This window comes from Ascoidea rubescens, assembly GCF_001661345.1.
Source record: "Ascoidea rubescens DSM 1968 unplaced genomic scaffold ASCRUscaffold_18, whole genome shotgun sequence".
Classification (NCBI taxonomy): domain Eukaryota; kingdom Fungi; phylum Ascomycota; class Saccharomycetes; order Ascoideales; family Ascoideaceae; genus Ascoidea; species Ascoidea rubescens.
Window position 1 is genome coordinate 247,014 of NW_017962930.1, and position 24,778 is coordinate 271,791.

General features: G+C 31.8%; 10 protein-coding genes and 1 non-coding gene across 11 annotated transcripts; 5 read left to right on the forward strand and 6 right to left on the reverse strand.

Moving 5' to 3' along the window:
- Window positions 1–3,059: 3,059 nt before the first annotated feature.
- ASCRUDRAFT_10278 (uncharacterized protein) lies at window positions 3,060–5,324 on the forward strand (the record flags this gene model as incomplete). The annotated part of the gene is made up of 1 exon (XM_020188548.1): window positions 3,060–5,324. One exon carries the CDS (start codon window positions 3,060–3,062, stop codon window positions 5,322–5,324), a length of 2,265 nt encoding a protein of 754 aa, XP_020044774.1.
- A 767-nt stretch (window positions 5,325–6,091) lies between these two features.
- On the reverse strand, window positions 6,092–6,162 carry ASCRUDRAFT_t166. Its single transcript has one exon. It is a non-coding gene; the product is annotated as a tRNA-Gly (tRNA).
- A 240-nt stretch (window positions 6,163–6,402) lies between these two features.
- On the forward strand, window positions 6,403–8,655 carry POL12 (DNA-directed DNA polymerase alpha subunit POL12; the record flags this gene model as incomplete). The annotated part of the gene is made up of 3 exons (XM_020189648.2): window positions 6,403–6,521; window positions 6,588–6,774; window positions 7,039–8,655. Coding segments are annotated over 3 exons (1,923 nt in total), but the record flags the coding sequence as incomplete, so codon positions are not given.
- A 1,263-nt stretch (window positions 8,656–9,918) lies between these two features.
- ASCRUDRAFT_121538 (uncharacterized protein) lies at window positions 9,919–11,671 on the reverse strand. The gene has a single exon (XM_020188895.1). It carries the CDS (start codon window positions 11,470–11,472, stop codon window positions 10,084–10,086), a length of 1,389 nt encoding a protein of 462 aa, XP_020044776.1. The 5' UTR covers window positions 11,473–11,671; the 3' UTR covers window positions 9,919–10,083.
- A 585-nt stretch (window positions 11,672–12,256) lies between these two features.
- CWC21 (U2-type spliceosomal complex subunit CWC21) lies at window positions 12,257–12,682 on the reverse strand (the record flags this gene model as incomplete). Its single annotated transcript, XM_020189626.1, has 1 exon — window positions 12,257–12,682. A coding segment is annotated over one exon (426 nt), but the record flags the coding sequence as incomplete, so codon positions are not given.
- A 762-nt stretch (window positions 12,683–13,444) lies between these two features.
- ASCRUDRAFT_77939 (uncharacterized protein) lies at window positions 13,445–14,804 on the forward strand. Its single transcript, XM_020194073.1, has one exon. The coding sequence runs from the start codon at window positions 13,890–13,892 to the stop codon at window positions 14,577–14,579; it is 690 nt and encodes a 229-aa protein (XP_020044778.1). The 5' UTR covers window positions 13,445–13,889; the 3' UTR covers window positions 14,580–14,804.
- A 602-nt stretch (window positions 14,805–15,406) lies between these two features.
- On the reverse strand, window positions 15,407–16,830 carry TSR4 (small subunit rRNA maturation protein TSR4; the record flags this gene model as incomplete). The annotated part of the gene is made up of 2 exons (XM_020188549.1): window positions 15,407–16,564; window positions 16,660–16,830. The coding sequence occupies 2 exons, from the start codon at window positions 16,828–16,830 to the stop codon at window positions 15,407–15,409; spliced, it is 1,329 nt and encodes a 442-aa protein (XP_020044779.1).
- A 380-nt stretch (window positions 16,831–17,210) lies between these two features.
- Window positions 17,211–18,683, reverse strand: UGA2 (succinate-semialdehyde dehydrogenase (NAD(P)(+)); the record flags this gene model as incomplete). The annotated part of the gene is made up of 1 exon (XM_020192098.1): window positions 17,211–18,683. The coding sequence occupies one exon, from the start codon at window positions 18,681–18,683 to the stop codon at window positions 17,211–17,213; it is 1,473 nt and encodes a 490-aa protein (XP_020044780.1).
- A 576-nt stretch (window positions 18,684–19,259) lies between these two features.
- On the forward strand, window positions 19,260–20,636 carry ASCRUDRAFT_39253 (agmatinase; the record flags this gene model as incomplete). Its single annotated transcript, XM_020190924.1, has 1 exon — window positions 19,260–20,636. The coding sequence occupies one exon, from the start codon at window positions 19,260–19,262 to the stop codon at window positions 20,634–20,636; it is 1,377 nt and encodes a 458-aa protein (XP_020044781.1).
- A 155-nt stretch (window positions 20,637–20,791) lies between these two features.
- Window positions 20,792–22,279, forward strand: ASCRUDRAFT_10286 (uncharacterized protein; the record flags this gene model as incomplete). Its single annotated transcript, XM_020188551.1, has 1 exon — window positions 20,792–22,279. The coding sequence occupies one exon, from the start codon at window positions 20,792–20,794 to the stop codon at window positions 22,277–22,279; it is 1,488 nt and encodes a 495-aa protein (XP_020044782.1).
- Window positions 22,280–22,339: 60 nt separating this feature from the next.
- On the reverse strand, window positions 22,340–24,226 carry ASCRUDRAFT_39295 (uncharacterized protein; the record flags this gene model as incomplete). The annotated part of the gene is made up of 2 exons (XM_020190930.1): window positions 22,340–22,857; window positions 23,152–24,226. 2 exons carry the CDS (start codon window positions 24,224–24,226, stop codon window positions 22,340–22,342), a joined length of 1,593 nt encoding a protein of 530 aa, XP_020044783.1.
- Window positions 24,227–24,778: the final 552 nt, after the last annotated feature.

Below are 24,778 nucleotides of genomic sequence, written 5' to 3' on the forward strand. Positions count from 1 at the left end.
ATTGTCCTGTCTTAATCTTAGCAAGTATTTTCGAACTTGATGATAGATTAGTGATTGAGATACATCTCCCCATGACTTGGGAGGGCAAGTATAATGAATCAATACAAATAGAATAACCAAGAAAACGATGACCATTGTAGCAGAGATACCATCTACTATAAACATTGCAATTATTCCGGCAATTGAGCCGATTAAAGCAGTTAGGGCACTGAAATATTTAAAACTTGGTCTAAAATTGGGAGCTGAAGATAATTTTAATAAAAAGCAAGCAAAATTTGTTACGATAAAAGTCATCAAAAAGGCCATTGTGATGAAAGTAGCAATTTGATTGACATCAGATAGGAGAAAAAGTTGGCATAAAAACCAGGATAAAAAAATGGAGTATTTTGAGGAAGAGCCATCTTTATTTGTTCTAAAATTTTGAAGACCAGGGATAATTTCGTCATTAGCTATAGCTTCGAATAAATATGAAGCGCCTACCACACCACAAATGACGGAGAATAAAGAGGTGGATAGTTCGCCTAAGATTATGATGATTCCAGAGATATTAATTGTCTGGATAATCTGGACATCTTTATATAGCAAGTCTCTTGGTACTGAGATGCCTAAAGCCATTATTACTAGAGAATAGCAAAGAAAAGTGAGTAGCAAACCCCAGAGAGTTCCTTTTGGAATTGATTTTGAAGGTTTTCTTAAAGAGCCAGACATTGCAGCGCCTGCTAGAATACCAGCAGTTGCAGGAAAAAAAATACCAAATAAGTCATTGAAAGTTTCCTTGCCGGGCAATTGAGAGCCAGCGGCACCTCGAGTGAAGTTTGGAAATAAATTATTTGAAAAGGTTTCCCAAGATGGACCAGAATAGAAGGAATTTAAATCAGGGATTTGAAAGGGTTTTACAAAAAGAGTGGATAAGGGAATCGAGATATTGGCACACATTAATAAAAGAAAGAATAAAGAACCAGCCGCACTGACCAAGGAAGAGCCAACAGCACTGATACAAGTGCATAGAAACAAAATTGTAGTAGAATAAAAAAAGGTCCAGTAAGAAGAATCGGGAAATATTCTTAAGAGCGTTCCATTTGAAGAACCAAAATTGATCAATAAAGGTTCAACCAAACCAACGACATTTAATGAGGAATTGAGAACTTGACCAATGAAAAATACAAGGCCAATGGATCCACCGAATTCAGGACCTAAAGATCTTGAGATCATGTAATAAGCACCGCCAGTTCTTACAGTACCATTTGTAGCAATGGCCGAGATGGATAGAGTGGTTAATAAGTTGATTGTGTAGCATAGGATTAAAGTAGCTAGAGATAAAAGAATGCCCAATTGCCCTAATAGGAAACCAAAACGTAGGAACATCAAAATTGATAAGACATTCAAGGAAGTTGGGATGAATACACCATCGAAAGTGCCCAATTTATTTGAAACAGAGAGAGATTTTTTGAGTTGGTTATCCTTTTTAATGAAATTTTTTGTTACTATCACAGTGTTTCTTCTTAGGTTTCTAATATCATTATTAGCAAATAATCTAGTGTTAGAAGAAAGGTTGATATTGTTATTAGAGAGGACATTGTTATTGAGATGAGCATTATTTATTGAACCATAAGAAGTGACATTACTATTGGGTAGTAGGTGAGAGGAATCTTTTATTTTAGTCATGAAATTGAATATCGGGAAAGATTAGTATTTTTTAGCAATTATCGATTAGTATTTGTCAATTTGTTGTTAATTATCAACTGTTTAGTAGCAGACTATTTGATGATAAATATGGGATGGCGATTTAATTGAATAACAAGGTAGCAAGTGAATTAAATAATAAGAGATGGAAAAGCGATTTTTAAGTTTTGATCTTGTCGTTTTCTGATTTTTGATTTTTGATTATTAAGCTTTGTTTGAAAAGATTAGGTGGGAGAAGATTGGGAGAATGGTAAGTTTGACTTTCAAAGTGGGAGAAAAACAACGAAGGACAATTGGTATATATAGAATTTGGGTGAAACAAAAAAGCCTGGAGGATTGAGTGATTGAATCCAAGAACAGGAGAAATAAGGTGGAAATATATGGCAGCTAGTGAAAAGATAGAGTTATGAAAAGAAAGACTATCTTGCAGCAGGAAAGCAATGCGAGCGCGCGCTGTGATTGGACAGCAAGACGAGATAACGTCTTCTTTTGAATTCGAAATGCAGCAGGTGTGTGATTAGCTGGGATAACAGCTGCCGATAAGTGATAGCCAGATCTGCAGCAGATCAACGGACCGGACGCAGAACAAACGGAGGCTCACGTGTTCCGCACAGGCACCACAGGCACCACACGCAGCAGCGGGATCACCTGACTGCGAACACGCATCCCAACGCGCTCTACGCACTGTCACACGGCACCCACACTGGTGGTCAGAAGCGGCCGGCTGGATTCGGAGAAGAGCTGAGACCAAAGAACGTGCTTTCAGAGCCGTTGTTTTCAAACCCGCTGTTTGTGTTTCCTGTGCTGCCTCTGCTTCTCTTCGTGCTCCTCTTCGTGCTTCCACAAACTGTGAAGCTGCTTCGACCGCTAGAACCGACCGCATTTCCAAAGTCTCCACTGTCCTACATCCGTCTCAATTTCTCACAATTCGCCTCCAGCTCAACTTGATCTTAACTGCGTAACTTCATTTGAAATTCATCTTAAATTCATCTCAAATCACCAAATCATCTTCAAATCACCACCAAATAACTATTTCTCCTTTCTTCAAATCTGATTCTCTTCATCTTCACATCAAAGGAAACACTCTCCATTTATTTTGGCTTACTCTCAGTTTTTATTTATTCATCCTATTCTGTTTCTCCCAATTATTTTTGGTTTTCTGTTTTTTTTATTTATACTTACTATTTTTATATCGGCGCTTAACTTTTGTTCATCTCAATTTTGGTCTGTTATTTATTTATAATATTTCTCACTTTAACTTCTATCTTTAATCCACTCTAGGTCCAGCATCTATTGTGCTTTTATCAATTTCATTGTTTCATTATATCATTATATCATTATATCATTATTTCATTATTTCATTACTTTATTTTAAAATGTCTTCTACTAATTTATCTAATTCAGCTAATACAAATCCTTCCACCAACTCAACCTCTGCCATCACTCCAAATACTGATGAGCTCATAACTAATTCTATTATCTCCAACTCTTCTTCCTCTATCTCCCATTCTTCTCATTCAATCCTTTTACCTGCTCCTCCTCCAAAGGAAAACCCATGGACAAAAAGAAAACTATCTCAATCAATACCAAATCAAAATATCTCGGCTCCCAATATCGATATCTCTAATAACAACAACATCACTATTCCCGATATTTCAAATCACAAACAAATCTCCAATACTTCAGAACAGATACAACATCAAAATACATTTATCTCAAATAATAACACCAATACTAATAATATCAACAATATCAACAATATCAATAACACTAATAGCACCAATAACACTAATAACACTAATAACACTAATAATAATGATAATACTAATAACAACTCTACAATATCAAAACAAAAACTTAAATACTCAAAAAATCAAAAATGGATTCCTTACCCTGATGCTGAAATCGAATTGTTTCCCACAAATAAAGACAAAAAATCAAAACAAAAACAAAAACAAAACAAAAAAAAACAATCTCAATCCAATCTTAACCTCATCTCAAATGAATCAAATATCTCAAATATCTCAAATAATGATTCAAATTATTCAAATGTTTTAAAAAAAGATTTATCCAATCTAAAAAAAGATTCAATTAATCCAAATAATGACTTCAATCATACCAACAATAAAAAAGATAAATCTCAATTCAAAAAACCAAATTCCTCTCCAAATTTACCTCCCATCCCTCTCTTTAACAAAAAAATATCTCCCACTTCCACTTCCACTTCTACTTCCGCAAATAAAAATCAAATTCAAATAAAAAAATCAAATTTCAACGATGCTTTTGAAAACCTCTCCATTGATACCAATTTCAATAAAAAATCAAACGAAAATCTCTCAATCTTGTCCGATTCCGATTCCGAACCTTCAAACACTCTTCCCACTCAAGATGTCTCTCATAAAATCGATAAAGACACCAACACAAATCATATCCAAAAATCCGTTGATAAATCTCCTAACAATTATAAGCCCAAAAATATTTCAAATACAAATTCAAATTACAAACGCTCCTACAATAACGATAATACAAACTCAAAATACAATAATCACCAATTTAACAAATATAATAAAACTCATCATCAACGTCGTTCCTTTGACCGCCAAAATTACACAAATAAATACAACAACAACAACAACAACAACAACAATAATAATAATAATAATAATAATAATAATAATAATAATAATAATAATAGCGCTTCTAACAACGATAGCAATACTACTACTTCTACTAACAATAATAATAGCGCTAATAACAATAACAACAATGACAATAACAATAATGAAAGCACTAGTAACAAAAATAATAATCGTTACAATAATAGAAATTCTTATACAATCAATCCCTTTTATAGCCCTTATCAAATTTCAGCTATCTCCCCTGCTCAATCTTATATTGCTCCAAATCCATTTTATCCAAACACTATACTATCTCCAAATGTCATCAATCCTATCCAATTTTCCCCAATATATACAACCGCTTTGAATCCTGCTGGAAATAACAATATTCCGGTTAGAAGTTTTAGTGACAACAGCAACAGCTCTAAATCTTTTAAAAATGATTATAACATTTCTGACACTAAAAAAAGAACCTCTTCTTCAAAATCCCCTTTAGATTATGACTCAAATGATTACACCCTTATTAGTCCAGATAACATATCTCCTTATGATTCTAGATCCAATATCAATAATTTACCCCAATTTAATCAATATAACCCATTAAACCAACTAAATCAAGTTTCACAATTAGCTCATTTGCAACCACTAGTATTTTCTCCTGTTTATCTTCCTCAGGTCTATGATGAAAGATTATCATTGATGATTACACAATTGTCTTACTACTTTTCGTTTGAAAATCTAATAAAAGACACATACTTGAGAAAATTAATGAATGCTGAAACTGGAGGGGTTAAACTATCTAAAATTGCTGGTTTTAATAGAATTAAAACCATTGTTATTAATGATTCATTAACTAACGCTAGTAAAAGTAAAGAGGAAATTCTAGAAGAAACAATCGAATTACTCAAATACGCTATCAGTTGCATTGGTGAGCTCGAATTGATTAATGATTCAGAGGTTAGATCCCTAGATTGGAAAAATTGGATTTTCACTTCTACAAATTCACACAATTCATCTGAATAAAACAAATCTTTTTTTTTCCAAAAGATCATGTTAAAGTTTTATTAATATTCTTCTAAAATTAATAATTTTTGTTTATAATTTTGAAAATTTCATTTTCAATTGTGAGTGATTACAAAAACAAATCATTTGATTCTTTTCTGTTGAAAGATGTTATATTATTTGTTATCTTTTTTAATTTTCTTTTCTTTTTTCTTTTTTTTATTTTTCATACTACTATGCTAGTAATGATTTAGAAAAAGCAAAAAAACATAAATTTCATTGGGTATAAGCTCAAAATGCACCATTTATTTCTGAATAACTATGAAATTCATAAAATATTCAATTTTCAATTTTCGACTTCTGACTTTCGACTTTTGACTTTTATTTTATCTTGCCGATTTTTGGCTTTCTTTATTGTTTTTAATATAATTTTATTTACTGATAAATTTATTCATTCTATGCTTAAAATCAACTTAATTGAAGAATTTACAGTTCAGCTGAGTTTGGTTCAAATTCTGTGTTTCTCGATTGTTGTTTATGAGAGCACTTTGTTATACAATTTGACACTATACCCACCTACCTTTTTTTTTATTTTTTTATTTTTTATTTTTTTTCTATTTTTGTTATTAAATATTATTTTATTCACCATAAATAATTTTGCTAGAAAAAAAATGCTTGAATACCAATAAAAATTATGAAAATTATGATTCTCGTTAAAAGTTTTTCATCTTTGAAGTTTCAAAGCATTTATCTTAAAGTAAGATAAAAACATAAACAAAACATTTTATTGCGTAAGCCCGGAATCGAACCGGGAGCCCAACGATGGCAACGTTGAATTTTACCATTAAACCACTTACGCGCCTTGTCTAGATAAAGAAGACTTGTGTTTATTTTCAAAAAAATATTTCAACTTAAACGCGTTGTGAATCTGCTTGACGCGTTTTGGCAGCTGAAAGTGCTGCTGATGTGAACATATTGGTTTTGTTGGATCAGCTTGGGCTGGAATACCACAAGAAGTTTCAACTCTGCACACTCTTCTGGTTCAGCAACAGGAATAACAAATTATTTTTTTACCATGTCAACTGAAACTTCTTCAAGAGAACAGATCATCAAAAAGTTTGGTAAGCTGGCCGATAATGATGATATAGTAAAGCTATGTCAAAGTATTATTCAACTATTCAATTTTGATGTTGAACAGTTATTTATTAATTGGGAATCGTTTTGCGTTACAAAAGGCGATGAGCTTCTTGATGCTTCTGACCATAGAGGCAATTCTCTAAACAGCGAATTTCATAAATCTACTGCTAATATTCCACTTAATTCAGTCAACTTGGGGAAATTGCAAGACTATATTATAAAAAAGATAGAAAAAAATTCAGAAAATAAAAAAAAATTGCTAAATAATTCTGTCAAGAAATCAATGATCAGATCAAATTTGAACATAAACTTGAACCGAAACAGAAATAAAAATGTAACCTCTTCTCCAAATACAAAACCTATGTTTCCAAATTATTTGCCCTTATCTCCAAACTTAAATCTCCCAAACTTATCAAAGAAAAGATCAAATCAATCTTCTCCAATTAGTATGCCAGTCAAAAGAAAAAACTTGAATTCAATACCTCTACCCGCTTTAACTCCTTCTTGTCCAAGAAATATCAACATTGATGTGGATGGTGACAACGATGATGATAATGATAATGATAATGGCGTTTTCAGTTCCTCTCCAATTAAAAAGAAATCACAAACATCAAATCAGTTTTTTAATTCATCTCAAAAACTTGAGCAATCAATTGACTCCACTTCAACTTCTGCCTATACCTCTGGTAAAATAATCCAATCTTTAAATTCTCACATACTTCCTTCAAGTGGATTTGATCACAAATCTTTCAATCCAGAAGTAGACTTAAATCCAATTAAAATAACAGCAAACTTTAATCAAAAAAAATATAACTTTAGGTCAATGAGAATTAAATTGTTGGAATCAGCAGATTACTTGGATGAACAAATTGATATTTTCACTCGATTGATATTAAATCATTACAATTTCTCCAAAGATCAGTTTGGAAATCCAACAATTTCTTCTCAAGATGAAATTATAACCGTTGGCAGAATAGTTTCTGATTCCCCAATATCAGATTTTGACACAATTTTAAATTCAAACTCTTTAAGCTTAGAAACCTCAAGAATTTCTGGTATTGGTAACAGAATTTCATTGAATTTATCAAATTTAAACAGCTATTCTTTCTTTCCTGGTCAAATTGTAGCCTTTAAAGGAAAAAATATCAGTGGTCAATCATTTATCGTTAACGAAGTTGTTGAATTACCATTACTAGGTGCTCCAGTTTCCTCCAAAGATGAATTAGATGAGTATACAATTAATTTAAAAAGTAATAAACTAAAGATAGTGGTCATCTCCGGCCCTTATACAACAAATAATAATTTAAGTTTTGAGAATTTGAGAAACATAGTTGATAGAATTAATAATCAAATAAAACCTCATTTGGTTATACTATTTGGTCCATTTATTGATATAACACATTCAAAAATTTATGACGGCTCAATTTCCAATGATAATTCTAATAATCCAAAAATCGCTTTTAAACAAAAACCAAGAACCCTAGATGAAGTTTTCAAGTTTATAATCACTCCAATATTAAAAGAAATTAATAATAAAATTCAGGTAGTTTTAATTCCTTCATTGAAAGACGCAACATCTAATCATCCATCTTATCCGCAAACCAACTTTGACAGAAAATTCTTGAACTTGCCAAAAAATTTCAAATGCTTTCCAAACCCTTCATCATTTCAAATAAACGAAATCAATGTTGGTGTTTCAAACAACGACGTTTATAAGGACTTTAAAGATGTTTGTAAAGGTGATTTATCAAAAGAAAATCGATTTGATAGAATTTCAAACCATCTTTTAGAACAACGCAAATACTATCCATTGTTTCCAGGGGGGTTAAAAACAAAGAAAACGATCAAAAATCAGCCAATTGAAAGAGAAAATGATATTAAAAGTTTGCCTGCTGCTGAAAATTCAGAACATATCTCTGGCTCAGATTTAGATTTGCCATATATGGGACTATCAGAGTTTTCAGAAGTAATACCAGATATAATAATAATACCATCTGAACTAAATTCATTTGCAAGAGTTGTAAAAAATGTAATCTTTGTTAATCCAGGCTCATTAATGAAAAACAATCACACTGGAAACTATGCAGTTTTGTCAATTGATCCTCCAGACCCAGATTCCGGTGGGGTTACAAAGATTGAAGATGATGGCGATGATGATGAATTGTATATACACAATGTTTGGAAAAGAACCAGAGTAGATATAATAAAAACGTAAACAAAATAATACCTTTATATTGTTCTATATTCTCATATTGTAGTTTGCACTTGCGATGTAACTTTTTATCCTAAATTTGTTTTTCTTTATACTTTCAAATAATTAATCAGACGATATTTGACGAGTGAAATTAATTTTATTAGATATTTCATTTTTTTTTATATTTTTCTAGTTTGGATGAGAGATTGCTGATAAAGTAATAAATGGCTTGATTTAAAAACAGCCTTCCTTTAATGACTTTACCAACTTTCTTTAATGATTACAAGGCTCAAGAAAAAAATTGTTAATTGTGCCAGTTTCTCAGAATGCAATATCAAGCAATCTTAAAAATTATCAAAACTAATTGCAGATGAAATAGTAAACTGAGTAGTTATATTTGAACTTTATGAAAACCATTTAGAATTGTAGTTAATTTCTAATTCTAAGAGTTGATTGCTTTGGTGGTGAAGATGCCATTTTATAAATTGTACCTCAGCATTTGTAAAAAACCTATCCAAGAACAAAAATTGTACGTGCATTAGAAATCACCATCAAAATGCATATTATAAAATAGTTCTCAATGGTGTTGATCCAGACAATATGATTCATTAAATGAAGAAATGTTACATAAAATGAATGAAAAAGGTACTTTACATTTTGGCTGACTCATTGAAATTGAATACAATATTAAAAGGCTATATAAGACATGAAAACAGATAACATGAAACAAAAAATTATCTCAGGGATGAAATTAAGTTAACAACAAAAAAAAGATTGAAGCAACATGAGTGGAAAAAAATGTATATGAGACCATCAATAAAGTCAAACTAATCATTGAAAACAAATACTTATCAAATTATTATATTCAGCCAGATGTTACTGTTTCAAGAAACAACCATTCAAAATATTTTGTCAAAGTTGGCAATACTTTGGGATATGAAACAATCCTACAAAAAGTTCTTTCTGATTTCTAAAAAAACAAATTATATTTCGCGACATGATTTGGTCAACTTGATTCTATTATTCTCAAATGAAACCATTTTTAAGGATTTGACAACTATGTTAAAAAATGAGATAATTATAATCATAAATATAATGAGTATGAACACAAATTTATGAATCCAAAAACTGGTGTGAAATTGATAACCACTAAGGAGAATGACAAAAAAATATATTAATGTTTGAATATTGCATATTGGCGAATTATTGTCAAACCTCACTTCATGATAATAAGTCGCTTTCATTTAATTTTAAATCATTGATTGGTGAATTGCCAAATTTATTCAAAGAAAACTTTCTGATTGAATTAGATGACCAGAATAATAAAATCAATCTAGCCTATTTCTCAAAGTTATTGGACGAGTTTGTTAATCTCGATGCAATTGAATCTAAAATATTTCAACTAGACAACTTTCACAAACCCAAATGGTTTGATTGGGAGCAACTTATTTAGCATGTAGTTTGGTCACCATCATTATTACAAACTTCGTTATTTGTTCCATCACAATCACGAATTGGATTAGGATTGACTTCATAGAGATCTCTGTATTTGTTATTTTTGCCGTAATTATCATCATCAAGAACACGATTGATTCTTTGTTTTTCAGACTGTTTAATAGTTTGCACATTGGGAATTGATTCATCGGATAAATGACATAAACCTCTTTGTTTAATATCAACCAAAATATCAAAAGCTAATTCGTTAAATCTTTTACGAGATAGAACAGAAAGTTTTGATCTAGCAAGTTCTCTTTCAGCATTTTCTTTTGGATTTTCCTCTCGCCTTTTGCCTTTAAATTCTTCAATATTTTCATCACCTTTATCCTTATTAATTTGACTTTTAATATAAATTTTGTTTTCATTGTTTTCAGTTGCAAACAATGAATTGACAATGACATTATTAGTGATTTCATTAGATTTGAAAGTGTCATCATCTCTATGTTGCATAAAATCAGGGGAATTCAATTTGTTGAGAACTTCATTGATAACATCAAAAACCAAATTAGAAAACTGGTCTGTTAACAAAACCTTTATTCTATTTCTTCTTTTTTTAAGTTTTTGTATAGAAGCAGTATCTCTCCAAGTTTTAATTATAGGATGATTAAAGTAAGAAATAAGAATTTTATATTGTGAGGATAGATCTGTAACTGTTTGTTGAGTAGGATTAGTGATAGGAACAAAATTTTCAAAGGCAAAAGCGGAAAAATCAGTAAATTCAGGATCATTGCTATTTAAATTCGAATCTAAATCGGATGTTGAAACTAAATTTTGTTCATAATCAACAAAAGAGTTGGAAAGTGAGCCTGTATTTGAGTGAGAATTTGTGTTTAAATAAGAATTTGTAGTTAAATAAGAATTTGTATTTGAATATACAGATAAAGTTTCTTTCAAACTGTCACTTTGATTATTTGAAAAATGGTGAGTTTTGTGTAAATCAAAACTTGAATTTTGGTTTTGATTTTTGTTTTTGTTTTGATCAGTACTAGAGATTGAATTGTGATTTGGATAATTGAATGGAAAAGAAAACACACTTTTAGAATCATTATATTGAATAGAGTGGTTTTGTGATTGACTAGTTGGACTAATGATTTTCAAAAAAGAATGCTTATAGTTAGGATGTATTTCAGAATCAATAAATAAAGATGATTCATGCAGATCTATTACAGAACAAATATTGAGGTTATTAAACGGTTCTTCATTTTTGTCAGTAGGTGTTTCAAATGTATGATAGCCAAGGGTATATATAGGCTTTGATGAGTTTTTATCATTATGTGTTGGTTTTTCTTCTCTGTCATGCTTTCTTAATATATTTTTAATCTTCGACAAAATACTAAACATTATTATTATTATTTTTACTGTTATAACTACTTTTGCTGTTGTTTTTTTTTGTTTTTTTGTATATCTAAGTTGAATATAAGATATCAATTGATTTAAATGTGAAAAACAAAAAAAGAAAGAAAAAAGAAATAATTAAATTTCAAAAGAATAGCTGAAGCAGAAGAAACTAAAACCTGACCAAAAGCAGGGCTAAAGCTAGATCTAATATAAAAAATCAATTCATGATCAAAATATTAGTAATATACAAGAAAATTCAGTACAAGTCTAAATCACAAAAAAAAGAAAACCTTTTGAAGTTGTAAAACACAGGCTTGTGATTAGAGAAAAAATGTTTTGTTAGTAGAAAATATAGTTGAAACCAGAGTTGTGGATCAAAGAAATTTTTTTTTCTAACTTTTTAACCATAAAAGTCTTCTTTGATTGAATCTAAAAATTTAAGTGATTCTTTTTGGATTTCTTTAAGATCATGAGCCTTTTTTTGATTATTGAGAGTGAGTTTATAAGAGTTGTCTATTTGGTTAGAAAGATCAGGTTTTTTGGGCAAAAAAGTGTTCGCATCTTTCTGTTGAACTGGTATATTTTCGGTTTTAGTATTATAGGTATTATGATTATGTACCTGTTGTTGATTGTGATTTTGATACTCATTATCGTAATTTTTTTGAACAAAGTCAGTTTGCATTGAATCTTTAAATCTTTGGTTTTCTTTTACTTTTTCAGCAGCCAATTGATGAGAATTAAATTTTTTTGAAGCCAAGTAAAGATTTTTATTTGTTGTTTTGGGAATTTTATGTCTATTATTTTTATTTTTGTAAGATTCATTTAAATGATTCTCTAATATACTATCCTCATTTTTATTAAACATTTCAAATAATTTAGATTTTAAGTCATTTACTTTTTGTGAAATAATTTCATCAGTTAAAGCTTCATCGCCATTTTCTTGTTCGTCTTCTAGTTGTTCTTGTAACTCCATGCATTTAATTTGGATCAATCTCTTTTTTTCGTGTAATAAAATCTCTTTATCACCTTTAAAATTCAAAGTCTTTAGCGCCTTTTTTTTTTCCAATTCATTTTTCTCTTTCAAGTATTTTCGTCTTTCATAATAGTTCTTTTGGTGTGGGTCTGTCTGAGACCTGTTGGAAATGTTTCGCTGGATATAACCATTTGTTGCAGACCCTCTAGCTGTGGATAAACCTATACCATTATACGACATTTAAAAACTTTTTGGTGGCAATGTGAGATGATGATTAATTGTAATCCATTATTTTTTTTTTCCTTTTATCTGCCCCTTTTATTTCAACGTACAATCGGAAATATGCGGTCAGGTGGTTATATAATCTATTTACTTTTGAATAGTTCTTGTGTATACAAGGTTATTCCTACAGTTAGTGTCCCCTTTTCATTTTATCAGATAGAAAAATTGGACTACTTTGGGGAGGTTTTCTCTGTCAATTTTGTAATCCATTATAGAGCAGAGATATTGGCTTTAAGCACAACCTAAGTGTGGGTAATATTTGATGCAGAAATCTGTGTCAGTTTCATTCCATCTGTGTGGTACGTCATTCTTGCTTATCTGACGCTTTTCAGTCAGTGTTTTTTGTTTGTTCGATAAGAACAAACAAAATCAAAAGAAAATCAAAAGAAAATCAAAAGAAAATCAAAAGAAAATCAAAAGAAAATCAAAAGAAAATCAAAAGAAAATCAAAAAAAAATGATATTAAATACTTATTATCTGTTATATCGTACGGTATGCTCAAGCTCAGCAAAAAGAAATAAGACACAGAATGGAGAGCACATGGTGGGCGGATAAAGCGGATTACACGGATAGACGCGGAGAATCAATGGATTACGTTATATGGACCATCGGATACGTTCACCAGCTGTGCCCCGTTTGACATGGACGCAGTCTGCTTCTAACTACTGCACAGTTCTTATCGACCTGCATGCTCTTAGATCGCCGAGAATATTTAAAGAGGACAATCAGATGCGAATGTGATAGTTGCAGCGAACCAGTGATGTATCCCAAAGCAGTAGTGTGATTATAATATAATCGAGCAAACATCGATCTGCTGCCTAGATATCTGACTGATGAGTACTATTTTTTGGCTATTAATGCAACACAACCATGCCCCAAGACAAGTTGCTGTCATGCATCTCGCTTCTCGTTGTCTTCTTATGGTCTCACTAACTCACGTCCTTATTATGCTTCAAATCTATTAATATTGTGTCACATTTAAAAGCTTTTGCAAATGCTAATTTATTGTTGATGGTCTCAAAAAGATTTTTATTTCCATTGTGTAAGATCACTATCTTTTAATATAAATACGCTTCAATTTTCCTCTTTTCTCAATCAGTTTTGCTGAGATATAGAACCATATTTTTTCAATTAAATATTTTTAAGATATAACAGTTTACTAATCATGTCCGAAAATTATTATCCATTCTATCCAGCCCCATGGACAAATATTCAAAACAGTAATGTTATTGATAAAAATCAAAGTTCTGCTGGTTTTTTTAGGCCAAACCCCAATAAAGATTCTGGTTTTGATTCAATTCCAAATATACCTACAACCTTATCTTCATCTACGAGAACTCTTGCTAATTCATCTGTATCTGATCTAACAAGAAAACAAATAGCTGAGAATAACAATAAAAATAAAATTCTTTTTGTTAAAATTCAAAATTTTCCTTATTTGCCCACTTCTGAAATTTCACTATATGATAAACACAATAAGATCATAACCTGGAACACATTCTTATATTATTTGAAAGAGTGTTCTTACCCTCATATTTCTTATCTTTTATTTAATAAAAATATTAATATTTACTTACCTCAGAAAAACTGTTACATCTTATCTGATCATTGGCTATATTTCGTCAGCACTGGTATTTATAAAATTATTATCAAATTAAAAGATATTAATTACATTCGGAAAGGATTTCCTCTAAAAATTGTAAAATCAAAAAGCAGTGCTAATAATAAAAATAAAATTGCACCAAATTCTAAAAATTCGGTTCATAGAACATCAATTGAAAATAAGTCTTATGATTTACCCAAACCTCCTAAACAAACCTGTCACTCAAAAATTATTCATTGGCTAATGAACTAATTGACTCAGATGTTTTTATAAAATACATTATTTTCCAACTTTCTATTTTATTATTTTATTATATTAATCAATATAATGGATCACCTCTTCAATCTGTTTTCTTGAATTCCATTTCTTAAATCCTTTAAATGTTTTGAATTTTTAGAAATTTGCGGTAAATTTGTGAAGTTTTAATTTTTTTTTCTTATTTTCTTATTTTTCTTTTGGTATTTTTTAGTATATTTTATGATAAGTATTTTATTACATTTTATTCTCTATTGTGTTATTTTAGTCACTTTTTTTAAGTTATAATTTTAATTTATTTTTAATTTTGTTTACTATTTTTATCAGAATTCTTTTCTTTGATTATACTTAACTATATTCAATATAATTAAATACAGTATAATATATACTTTTTTTTTATTTTCTCCCCTCTCCTATTTCTGAATTGTAATAAAATAATTTATTATACTACTCATAACTAGACTTTGTATGTTCAAGCTAATTTTTATAAACAGTCCAAATTTAGAGCTTAATGGTAATGCAGAAATTTGGATCAAAAATAAAAATATTAACCAAACTATAACTTAATAATTTGACCGTTGTCGTTTTTAGTGTCTCAGCAAATAATTTAAATAAAAATTTAAATAATAAATAAAAAATAATAAATAATAAATAAAAAATAATAAATAAAAAATAATAAAATTATTTGAAATAAAAAATGCAAAAGGTTTTAAATGCAAATGATGAAGAATAAAAAATAGAAATAAAAAAAAAACAATTTTTCTCCATCAGTATTGTAAAAATAAACGATTTTATGAAAAAAAAAAAAAATAATTAAAAATATTTTATAGGTGCAATTCGTCATCCCATTGCACACCACACCATTCTTCTATATAACCTGTATGGTTCTCATCCAAATCATGGTCATTAATATAGTCCTCAATGTCACTGTAAACAAAAATTGAGCCCCACTCCATACCATTCATAATAACTTGATCGCTATTTAAGTTTGCCTCAAGATCAATAATCAATTTTGGCATTAATTGTAATTCAAATCTCCTTTTTGAAGATAAATTAAAACTGGGTCTTGGAATTAAATCATCTGAAATAGTCTTATAAACAGCGTCATTTGAGGTGAATAAGAGAGGACTCCCATTTAAATCATACCTTAAAATTTGATTTGGATTGTGTTCTGTTATTTCTAAAAAGAATTGAAAGCTTTTATCATTCAAGGCTTTGGAAACTGATTCAGATTTTAAATTTTCAATCTGATTATTGTTTTTGTTGTTTTTTTTATATTTATTATTATTTTTATGATTTAAATTCATTCTGCTGACAGAATTTTTAATTGAGTTAATCTCATTATCTAACAAACTCTCATCATAATGAATGTTTTTTAATAATTGATCGTTTTTCGTTTTCTTGAATATTTCACGTTGAATATAAATAAAATATCCAGGAAATGAGGGCAAAATGATATTGGATTTGACTATTTTTTTGGGCTTGATTAGTTCTGTTGTTTTTGATACCACGTTGGACCAGGAATTCTTGTTAATTTTATCTGATGAATTTGAAATCGTGATTTTGTGATTAGTATTTGCACCAAGGTTTTCTTTTACTTGTGGATCAAAAGGATTTGCAGTGGAAGAGACAAAGGGATTTGAGGTAGAAAATGGGTTTGATGAAGCAAAGGGATTGGAGGTATTGTTAGTATTAATGTTTGTATTGAATAATTGTGCACTTAAATCATCTGATTTTTTATCCAATGAGAGTTCATCATCAATTTTTTTCATTTTGACTGGATCTTTGCAAATTCCTCTAATTGCCTTAACAGAATTGACCTTTCTTTTGCAAGAAGATTTTAAGCATATAAATACGTAAATCACTCTATCATAACTTGTGTTTTCCAAAGGAGCAAAAGCCTGTAATAATAGATTCATTGGGTTTGAACAATTTTTGCAAAGCAATAAGTTGTCACTTGGGGGAGAATCATTTAACCAAATCTATTCGGATAGAAAAAAAATAGCAAAAAGAAAGAGAAATTAGTCAATCGTGAAACAAATAAGATTCTGGAGAAAAAAGTAATAAAACAACATACTGGGTGGCCACCAACAAAAGAATCCTCAATGGTTGGTCTATCATCAGTTTGAGAGAAAGGAATGTCAATCAAACCAAGAGTGACTTTGGATTTTCTTGGGGTGATATCTTGAAAAATGTTGGCATCGTCAGAAGAATAATTCTCTTCATAGATTTCTATTTCCTGAGACATTTTGTGTAATTTTTTGATATGTTTTTTGTGACTATATCTCGCTTTGTTATTGAATTACAAGAATTGATTGCTGTTATCGAAATGTCATATTGATGGAAAAAAAGACAAAAAAAATTAAAAACCAAACCACGTGCTTTGATGAGCGAAAACGGTTTCTTTTCGATGAGCATTTTGAATTTAGAATTTGGTTTAATAAGGCGCAATGAGATTTAAATTCAGTGAGCTGCTAATGCAATAGAAGAGAAGTAGGAGAGAAGATAGAATGGGAGAGGGGCAAATGGAACAAGAATATTGAATATTAGAGTGGGAAAATCAAAGAGACCTAAAAAAGAAAGAGAAAGACAGATGAAAGAAAAATGTTACTTATCGGAGGTAGTTGGTTAGATTTGGGGAATGTTACCGATTGTGACAGCCTTAAGAATTGTATAATCATCAATACCATGCAAGGAACCTTCTCTACCGAAACCAGATTCCTTGACACCGCCAAATGGGATGGAGGAATCAGTGAATATACCAGTGTTGCAGCTAATCATACCATATTCCAAGTTTTCAGCCATGATGTAGATGTTGTTGATGTCTTTACTGAAGACGTAAGATGCTAGACCATGCTCCACATCATTTGACCAGTGGATGACATCTTCGATGTCAGAAAACTTGAAGATGGCAGCTAATGGACCAAAGGTTTCTTCTTTAGCAACTTTCATGTCTTGAGTGCAGTTGGAAAGAACAGTTGGGTTATAGAAATTTGGGCCTAGAGAATCGTCTCTACCACCTTTGATTTTAACAACAGCGCCCTTTGATAGAGCATCTTTAATGTGATCTTTGACCTTATCGATAGCCAACTGGTTTATTAAGCAGCCATGAGTGCAAGATGTATCAAAACCGTTTCCAACTTTGAATTTGGAAACCTCTTTTGAGAATTTTTCAACAAATTTATCATATATGCCTTGTTGGATATATAATCTATTGGCGCAAACACATGTTTGGCCCAAGCCTCTGAATTTTGAAGCAATTGATTGAGAGATGGCTAAATTGATATCAGCATCATCGAATACAACGATTGGAGCATTACCACCTAATTCAAAGGATAGTTTTTTCAAAGTTGAAGCGGATTGTTTCATTAGGATTTTACCTATATTAGTTGAACCTGTGAAAGATATTTTTTTAATTTTTGTTGATTCACACATTTTCAAGCCGATTTCGGGTACATGGGATTTGGATAAAACTATGTTGAAGATGCCCTTTGGCAAGTTTAGCTTGTCAAAGAAGTAAGCAAGAGCTAGGGCAGAATAAGGAGTTTGGTGATCAGGCTTGATAATAACTGGACAGCCGGCAGCAATTGCAGCAGCAGCCTTTCTTGTTATCATTGCAGAAGGGAAATTCCATGGTGTTATGATACCACAAACACCAACAGGTTGACGCATTGTAAAGACTCTGTTGGTTGGATTGGTTGGTTGGATAGTTGTACCATAGATTCTTGGGGCTTCTTCTGCATACCATTCGAAATAAGAGGCAGCATATTTAATTTCACCAATCGCTTCATTGATGTGCTTACCGTTTTCCCAGGTGATGATTTTGGCTAGATCATCGACGTTTTCAATCATTAGATTGTAAATATCTCTGAGGTATTTGGATCTCTCTCTTGGAGTAGTCTTTTTGAAGGTTGTGAAGGCAGCTGAAGCGGACTCAATAGCAATATCTATGTCATCAGGACCTTGGTCAGGCAATTCCCCAATTACCTCTAAGGTGGCGGGATCTTGGACCTGGAATTTTGATTTTGCATCGGTGATCCACTGGCCATTAATGTAAGCACCTTTACAAAGGAGTTCAGGTAAATTTAATTTTGGAGCCATATTTTTGAGAGTGTTGATTCCTGTTTTTAGCATCTATGAGCAAGAGAAAAAAAGAAAACAGAGAAAAAGAGGAATAAAAGAGCCAGATAAAACAATTCCAACTGGGAAAGTTGAATTTATATGAGAAAAAAAAGAAGCGAAATTGAAAAATGTCGACAATTGATTGATTAATTGAGAAATCGATGATCGTTTGAAGATGGAAGTGATCTCTGTTCAGATGCGCAGGCGCGTTACCCGGACAGAGAAAACACACCCAAAAACAACCGCTGCGGTGGTGCTGTGCTGGGCGGGTAATGCACACTATACTGTGGGGAGCGTTGCGCTGGCGGCGAGAGAGCCGGCGGTTGCCCGATTTGGCGGCGGCTAGTGACGCATTGGGAAGAGCACCAGAAGCACCGGAAGCAGAAGCAGCAGAGACAGCAGAAGCAGCAGAAGCAGCAGAAACAGTGCGATTAGGAACTAGACGTGTGCGAGATAGGGCCTGGTGCATCTGCTGATAAGGAGACAGTACTAGAGCTGCTTATAAAAGAGCCGGTTTCTCTTCTCCCAGCCAATGCAGCTAGTGCAACAACAGCAATGATTGTGGGTCTCTGGATTGGCCTTCTTTATGGGGCAGCTGCTTCCACAATTCCTGCTGGGCTCGCTCAAAGCTCTATTCTGCTAGCTGTTCCTGCCTCCATTCCTGAATCGTACTTGGATTCGCTCTATGGCGGTTTGCTCAATGGACCTGATGAAACCAGCTATGTTTTCAACTCCATTTCAAATCATCAAATCTCAATCCACCAAAGTTCAATTGTGGACAACGACCCTAACGATATCAACAAGTTTGTCAGACTAAACAAGATCAACTATCCCAGTGACGATGATACCTCAGACTTGGCCTCTCCAGGCCCTCTATACAGTGGCATTGTAACTTGGGGAAACCAGCCTTACTACAACTGTTTTAATGCATCTAATTTACATAACAATGATCCCAAGGAACAAATTCAGTTTGATGTTGCCATAGTCGGTGCTCCTTTTGATACTGGAGTTTCCTTCAGACCTGGTGCAAGATTTGGTCCAAATGGCATCAGAGATGGCAGTAAAAGAATTAGTTTTGACGGCAAAATTCCAGTTAGAAATTATAATCACAACCATCATAACAATAACAATGACAATAACGATTTCAATCATATAAACCCCTATAAAGCCTTAAAAATAGTCGACTGTGGTGACGTCCCCATGACTCCCTTTGATAATAGAATTGCTTTAAACCAATTGTACAGAGGTCAAAGAATTGTTCATAAATACAATTCTTTCAACAAAACTCTATCCTCTCATCCAAGAATCATCACTCTAGGTGGTGATCATACAGTAACCTTGATGACTCTAAAATCTGCCTACGAGACCTTTGGAAAACTATCTCTCATCCATTTCGATAGCCATTTAGATACTTGGGACCCAAAATATCTCGGAGGTGGAAAATCAAAATATTCTTCAATAAACCATGGAACTTTTCTTCATTACGCTGCTGAAAAGGGCTACATCAATAAAAACTCATCTCTACATGTTGGAATACGAGCTCCACTCATCAATGATGAACATGATTTGGAAAATGATAGAATCTGTGGCTTTCAAATCATCAATGCAAGAGAAATAGATTACATTGGAATCCACGGAATCATTCATGCAATCAAAAAAACAATCCCTTTCCACAACAAAACACCAGTCTATATCACTTTCGACATCGATGTTCTTGATCCAGCTTATGCTCCAGGCACTGGAACTTCAGAACCAGGGGGGTTCACAACAAGAGAAATCTTGAGCATCATCGATGGTCTTGTAGGTATCAACTTGGTTGGTGCTGATGTAGTTGAGGTCAGCCCGATATACGATTCAGCTGGCCAAATTACGGTTCTAGCAGCTGCCCAGATCATCGATTCCTTCCTAGGTCTCATGAGCATTGCCCTTTAAAAAATACAAATAAATATCAAATAAATATCAAATAAATATCAAATCAAAGCCACGTGCTTCTCTGCGTTTATCTCCATCCTTTTTTTCCTTCGATTTCTCTCATAAATTTAGCTAATCTAATCCTGTATTATACTCACAATATTATTCGTTCTATTATGTTCAAAATAACTTTGAAGGCTCCAGATAAAGCCAAAGATGTAGCCCAGAAAAAGCCAAAAATTAAACTAAAGTTGGGCTCTGCTGCCTCTGAACTGGCTTCTCCAGCCATTTCTTCACCAACTGCTCATCACAAAACAACAATTAAATCATCAAAGAAAAACCCAATTAGAATTCCAAATTCTGCTCCAATTCCTCCCAAAATTAGCAAGATCAAAGTCACCTCTGCTCCAAAAGTCCAACCAAGATTTCGTATTCGAATGCCTGGTGATGGCTACGATTCTGAAGACCCTGAAAAAGAAGATAATCCACCCTTTGAAGATGGCATAATATTGAGATTGATGGATGATCCTGAATTAGATTACGTTAGACAATGCGTTGAAACCTCAGATTTTAAAAACATCACCATAAAATGGAAGGATAGAAGAAAAGCTATAATAATAATAAACGATTCTTATTATATGGCAAAATTGCTTGACTTGCCCTGCATAATCGAATCCCATAAAACAACTGATAAGAAAAATTTTTATAAAACAATCGACATTTGCCAAATGCTATATGTCTTTAAAAAAGTCTCCAAACGCGATTATCTAGAATTATTCAATCCAACTCTATCCAATCAATCAATCAGTAACAATTCTACTAGTTTTACCATAACAACAGACTCCTCAAACAACATTGAAGATTATTCTGAACATTATCAAACTTTAATTTCTGACTATAACAACATCAATGATCAATTCAATGATGGTATAACTCCACCAATGAAAAATGTTAGGGACTATAGATTTAAACCAAGATTAAATTGCAAAAATATTGATAAAATTGAAGCAAAAGTTGAAGAATTATTAAGAGAAGATGCTGATGCTGAATCGACAACCTTTGAATTACTTAATAAAGATGATTATGAAAGATCTCAACAACAAAGATTCTCATCATATTCCGGTTATAGTACTGTTGCAACTCCAATTTCAACTTTTGCTACTCCACAACCTCTGAGCATTGACATTGACAGTGTTTTTGATAGTTTTGATATAGACAATCAAAATGATAAATATGAAAATAATAATGATGACCATGATGAAACAATGAATGATAATGACGATAACGACGATAACGAAAGTTTGGAAAATGAATTTGAAGGTTTACTAGAAAATAAAGATGACGATGACGAAGATGACGATATAAGTGAAGAGGATAATGAAGAAAAAGAAAATAAAGCCGAAATTGCCCAGCATAATGAAATGCTAAAAGAAGAAATCTCTGAGCTTGAAACAACCATCAAACAAAAAGAAATTCAAAGAGCGAATGCTCCAAATAAAATTTTACAGAATAGATTCAATGGTTACATTGCTAAGCTCAAACAAGAATTGGAATATAAAAAGAAACAATTAAAAGTAAGTGAGGAGTCAATAGATAAAGCTGATAGTGAGATGAATAATGAAAACAATAGCGATGCTTCTGATTTAGATGATTTATTTGGCTAATATAAATTACATGTATAATAAACAAAAGCTTACGATTATTTAATTTCTAGATTATCTTTGCTAAAATACCATGTAGTAAATTAAAATACCAACAACTGTATAAACAAATAAACTTAAAACACCTGCAATAAAATAACCCTTACCCAACATAATAACAAAACATGTTAGAAGACAAGCAGCAAAATAACATTCCATGATTAATCCTTCATATAAAAATGAATAATCACTAACAGTTGCAGATGCAATCAAAACCAAAAAAGGAGAAATGAAGTAGTCAATCTGGACTGCAGAGCCAACAGCAATATTAACAGCAAGATTCATTTTACCCTTATAGGCAACAACAATTGAAGAGACATGTTCGGCAGAATTGCAAATAATTGGAATAATGATTAATGAAATAAAATCCTTTGAAAGACCTGAACTTTCAGAAAACGCGTCCATTGAATCCAAAATATATTCTGAATTAAACGCAACGATAATTGTGTTAGCTAGTAAAAATAAAGCATAAAGAAAGAAAACCCTGTGTTTTGTAAATAAATTAATAATTCTATATTTGCTTGTTTTTTCATTTTCAACATCTATAATAGACGTAATATTCATTTTTAGATCACCACCGTCATTATCGTTTTGAACTTGGTTATGATAAAAATTTGAATTAGAGTTAGCAACGTTGTTGTTTTCAGTATTGATATTTAGTTGATGATTGAAATGAACATGATTGTTATCAATTGAAGAGTCTAAAGAAGCTCTGTTTTGAAAATCATCAGCTTCAGGGTTGTTACTAGCATTCGTTTTTTCATATGTTAATTCATATTTTTCATCTTTATAATTGTTATCATCAAAATTATCGCGAATATTTTGAAATTCAATACCAGAATGTAAAAACTTTTTATACATAATTGGCAAAACTAAATAGATGATATAGAGAATGATTTTTAAAACTGAGATAGCTCTAGAGATTTTCAAAATAGTTAGAGAAGGATTAGAATAGTCAGATATGGAGCTTGGGTCTTTATTGCCATTTTCTTTCATACTAAAATTAAAGTAATAAACCAATCTGAAAATGAAACCATTAAAAGCAATAAAAATAATGTTAAAATAGGCCATAAGGTTATCAAATTTCAATTCTTTAAAATGAATTGAACCTGCACAAATAGCACCACCAAGAATCAATTGAGCATTGACTAGGTAAGAGCCAGTCATTGAACATTGCACAACTAATAATTCACCTTTAGTCAAAGCAATTATTGCAAAGATCAATTCTATGGAATTTCCAAAGGTGACATTAATCAACGCTCCAATTGTTGAATTGGTCAAGTTGGCCAAAGCCTCCGTAGCAGAGGAAATATTAATTGATAATGGCAAAATGGCTAGGATATTGAAAACAAAAACTAGAGTTGGATCAACAGTCTTATGATTAGCACCAACAATAATACCAACAATAATAAAAGGATATAAAACAAGAGGCCATCCTAAAAATTTCAAAATTTTGCAGCAATAATTATCTTCGCCAGCTTTCTTTTTAATGAATCTAGAAAAGACAAGAAAATAACTAATGGGGGGAATTGATGAAAAAGAAAACCCAGAAATAGTTTTATTCTTCAATTTTTTTAGAATAGTGACTCTATTCTCTCTTGGATCAACAACGTTGATACTAGCAGTCGAAAAATGTCTGGAAATCAGTTTTTCAACAATTCTATCAATCTCAGAAGGAGTATAAGTAATACTGGTAACACAACTTAAAACGTTTGAACTTGCGTAGTTTGCCTTGGAGATTTTCGAAGCACCAATCTCATCTTCAGCTACGATAGAGCTGATCTCATTGATATCGCTGTATTTCAGTTGTCCAGCAGGAGACTTGGGATCAAACAATAGGTTTGAAGGTGGATGATTAAAATCGTCTATGTTGGAGGCAGAATCATGATGAGACGGTGAGGGTTTTTCCATTTATTGCAAGAAAAGAAGAATCGATATGATCAAGAACAGTTAACCAGAGAGGAGTTGTTGCAGAGACAGCAGGTCCAAGAACTAACAAGAAATAACAAGAAATAACAAGCACTCACAAGAAATTACAAGAAATTACAAGAAATTACAAGAATTGGCAAGATTTAACAAAGCCCAACAGAAGCAATCCCCAACCTTTGAGCAATATTCCAGAGGGAGGGGCTATTTATATGGAAGCTGGCGATAATGGTTTGCCCATCAATTAGCTAGTGGAATTCGTCAAAATGATCGAGATAGTGGAATAACCAAAAAATCAGAGACACTTTGGCAGATGGAGAGCCAATTCGCTTCTGAGTCAACGTTCCAGGATAACTTTAAACAGGCTAAGCACTATCTGGATAGGAAGTGATAAGCTCTCGAGTATCACTTAATAGTCACCTCTCCTTGTAACTGCTCAAATGAATGTAAGGAACAGTTTGCAATAGTTTTCACTGTTTTGTTATCGTTGCTGCTGATAGCTCTGAAGCAATCCAAGAGCAACCCAATCATCGAAAG

Excerpts from the sequence above, each read along its gene's own strand:
- ASCRUDRAFT_77939 (XM_020194073.1), top strand. The coding sequence starts at position 13,890 with ATGTCCGAAAATTATTATCCATTCTATCCAGCCCCATGGACAAATATT.
- ASCRUDRAFT_121538 (XM_020188895.1), bottom strand. The coding sequence starts at position 11,472 with ATGTTTAGTATTTTGTCGAAGATTAAAAATATATTAAGAAAGCATGAC.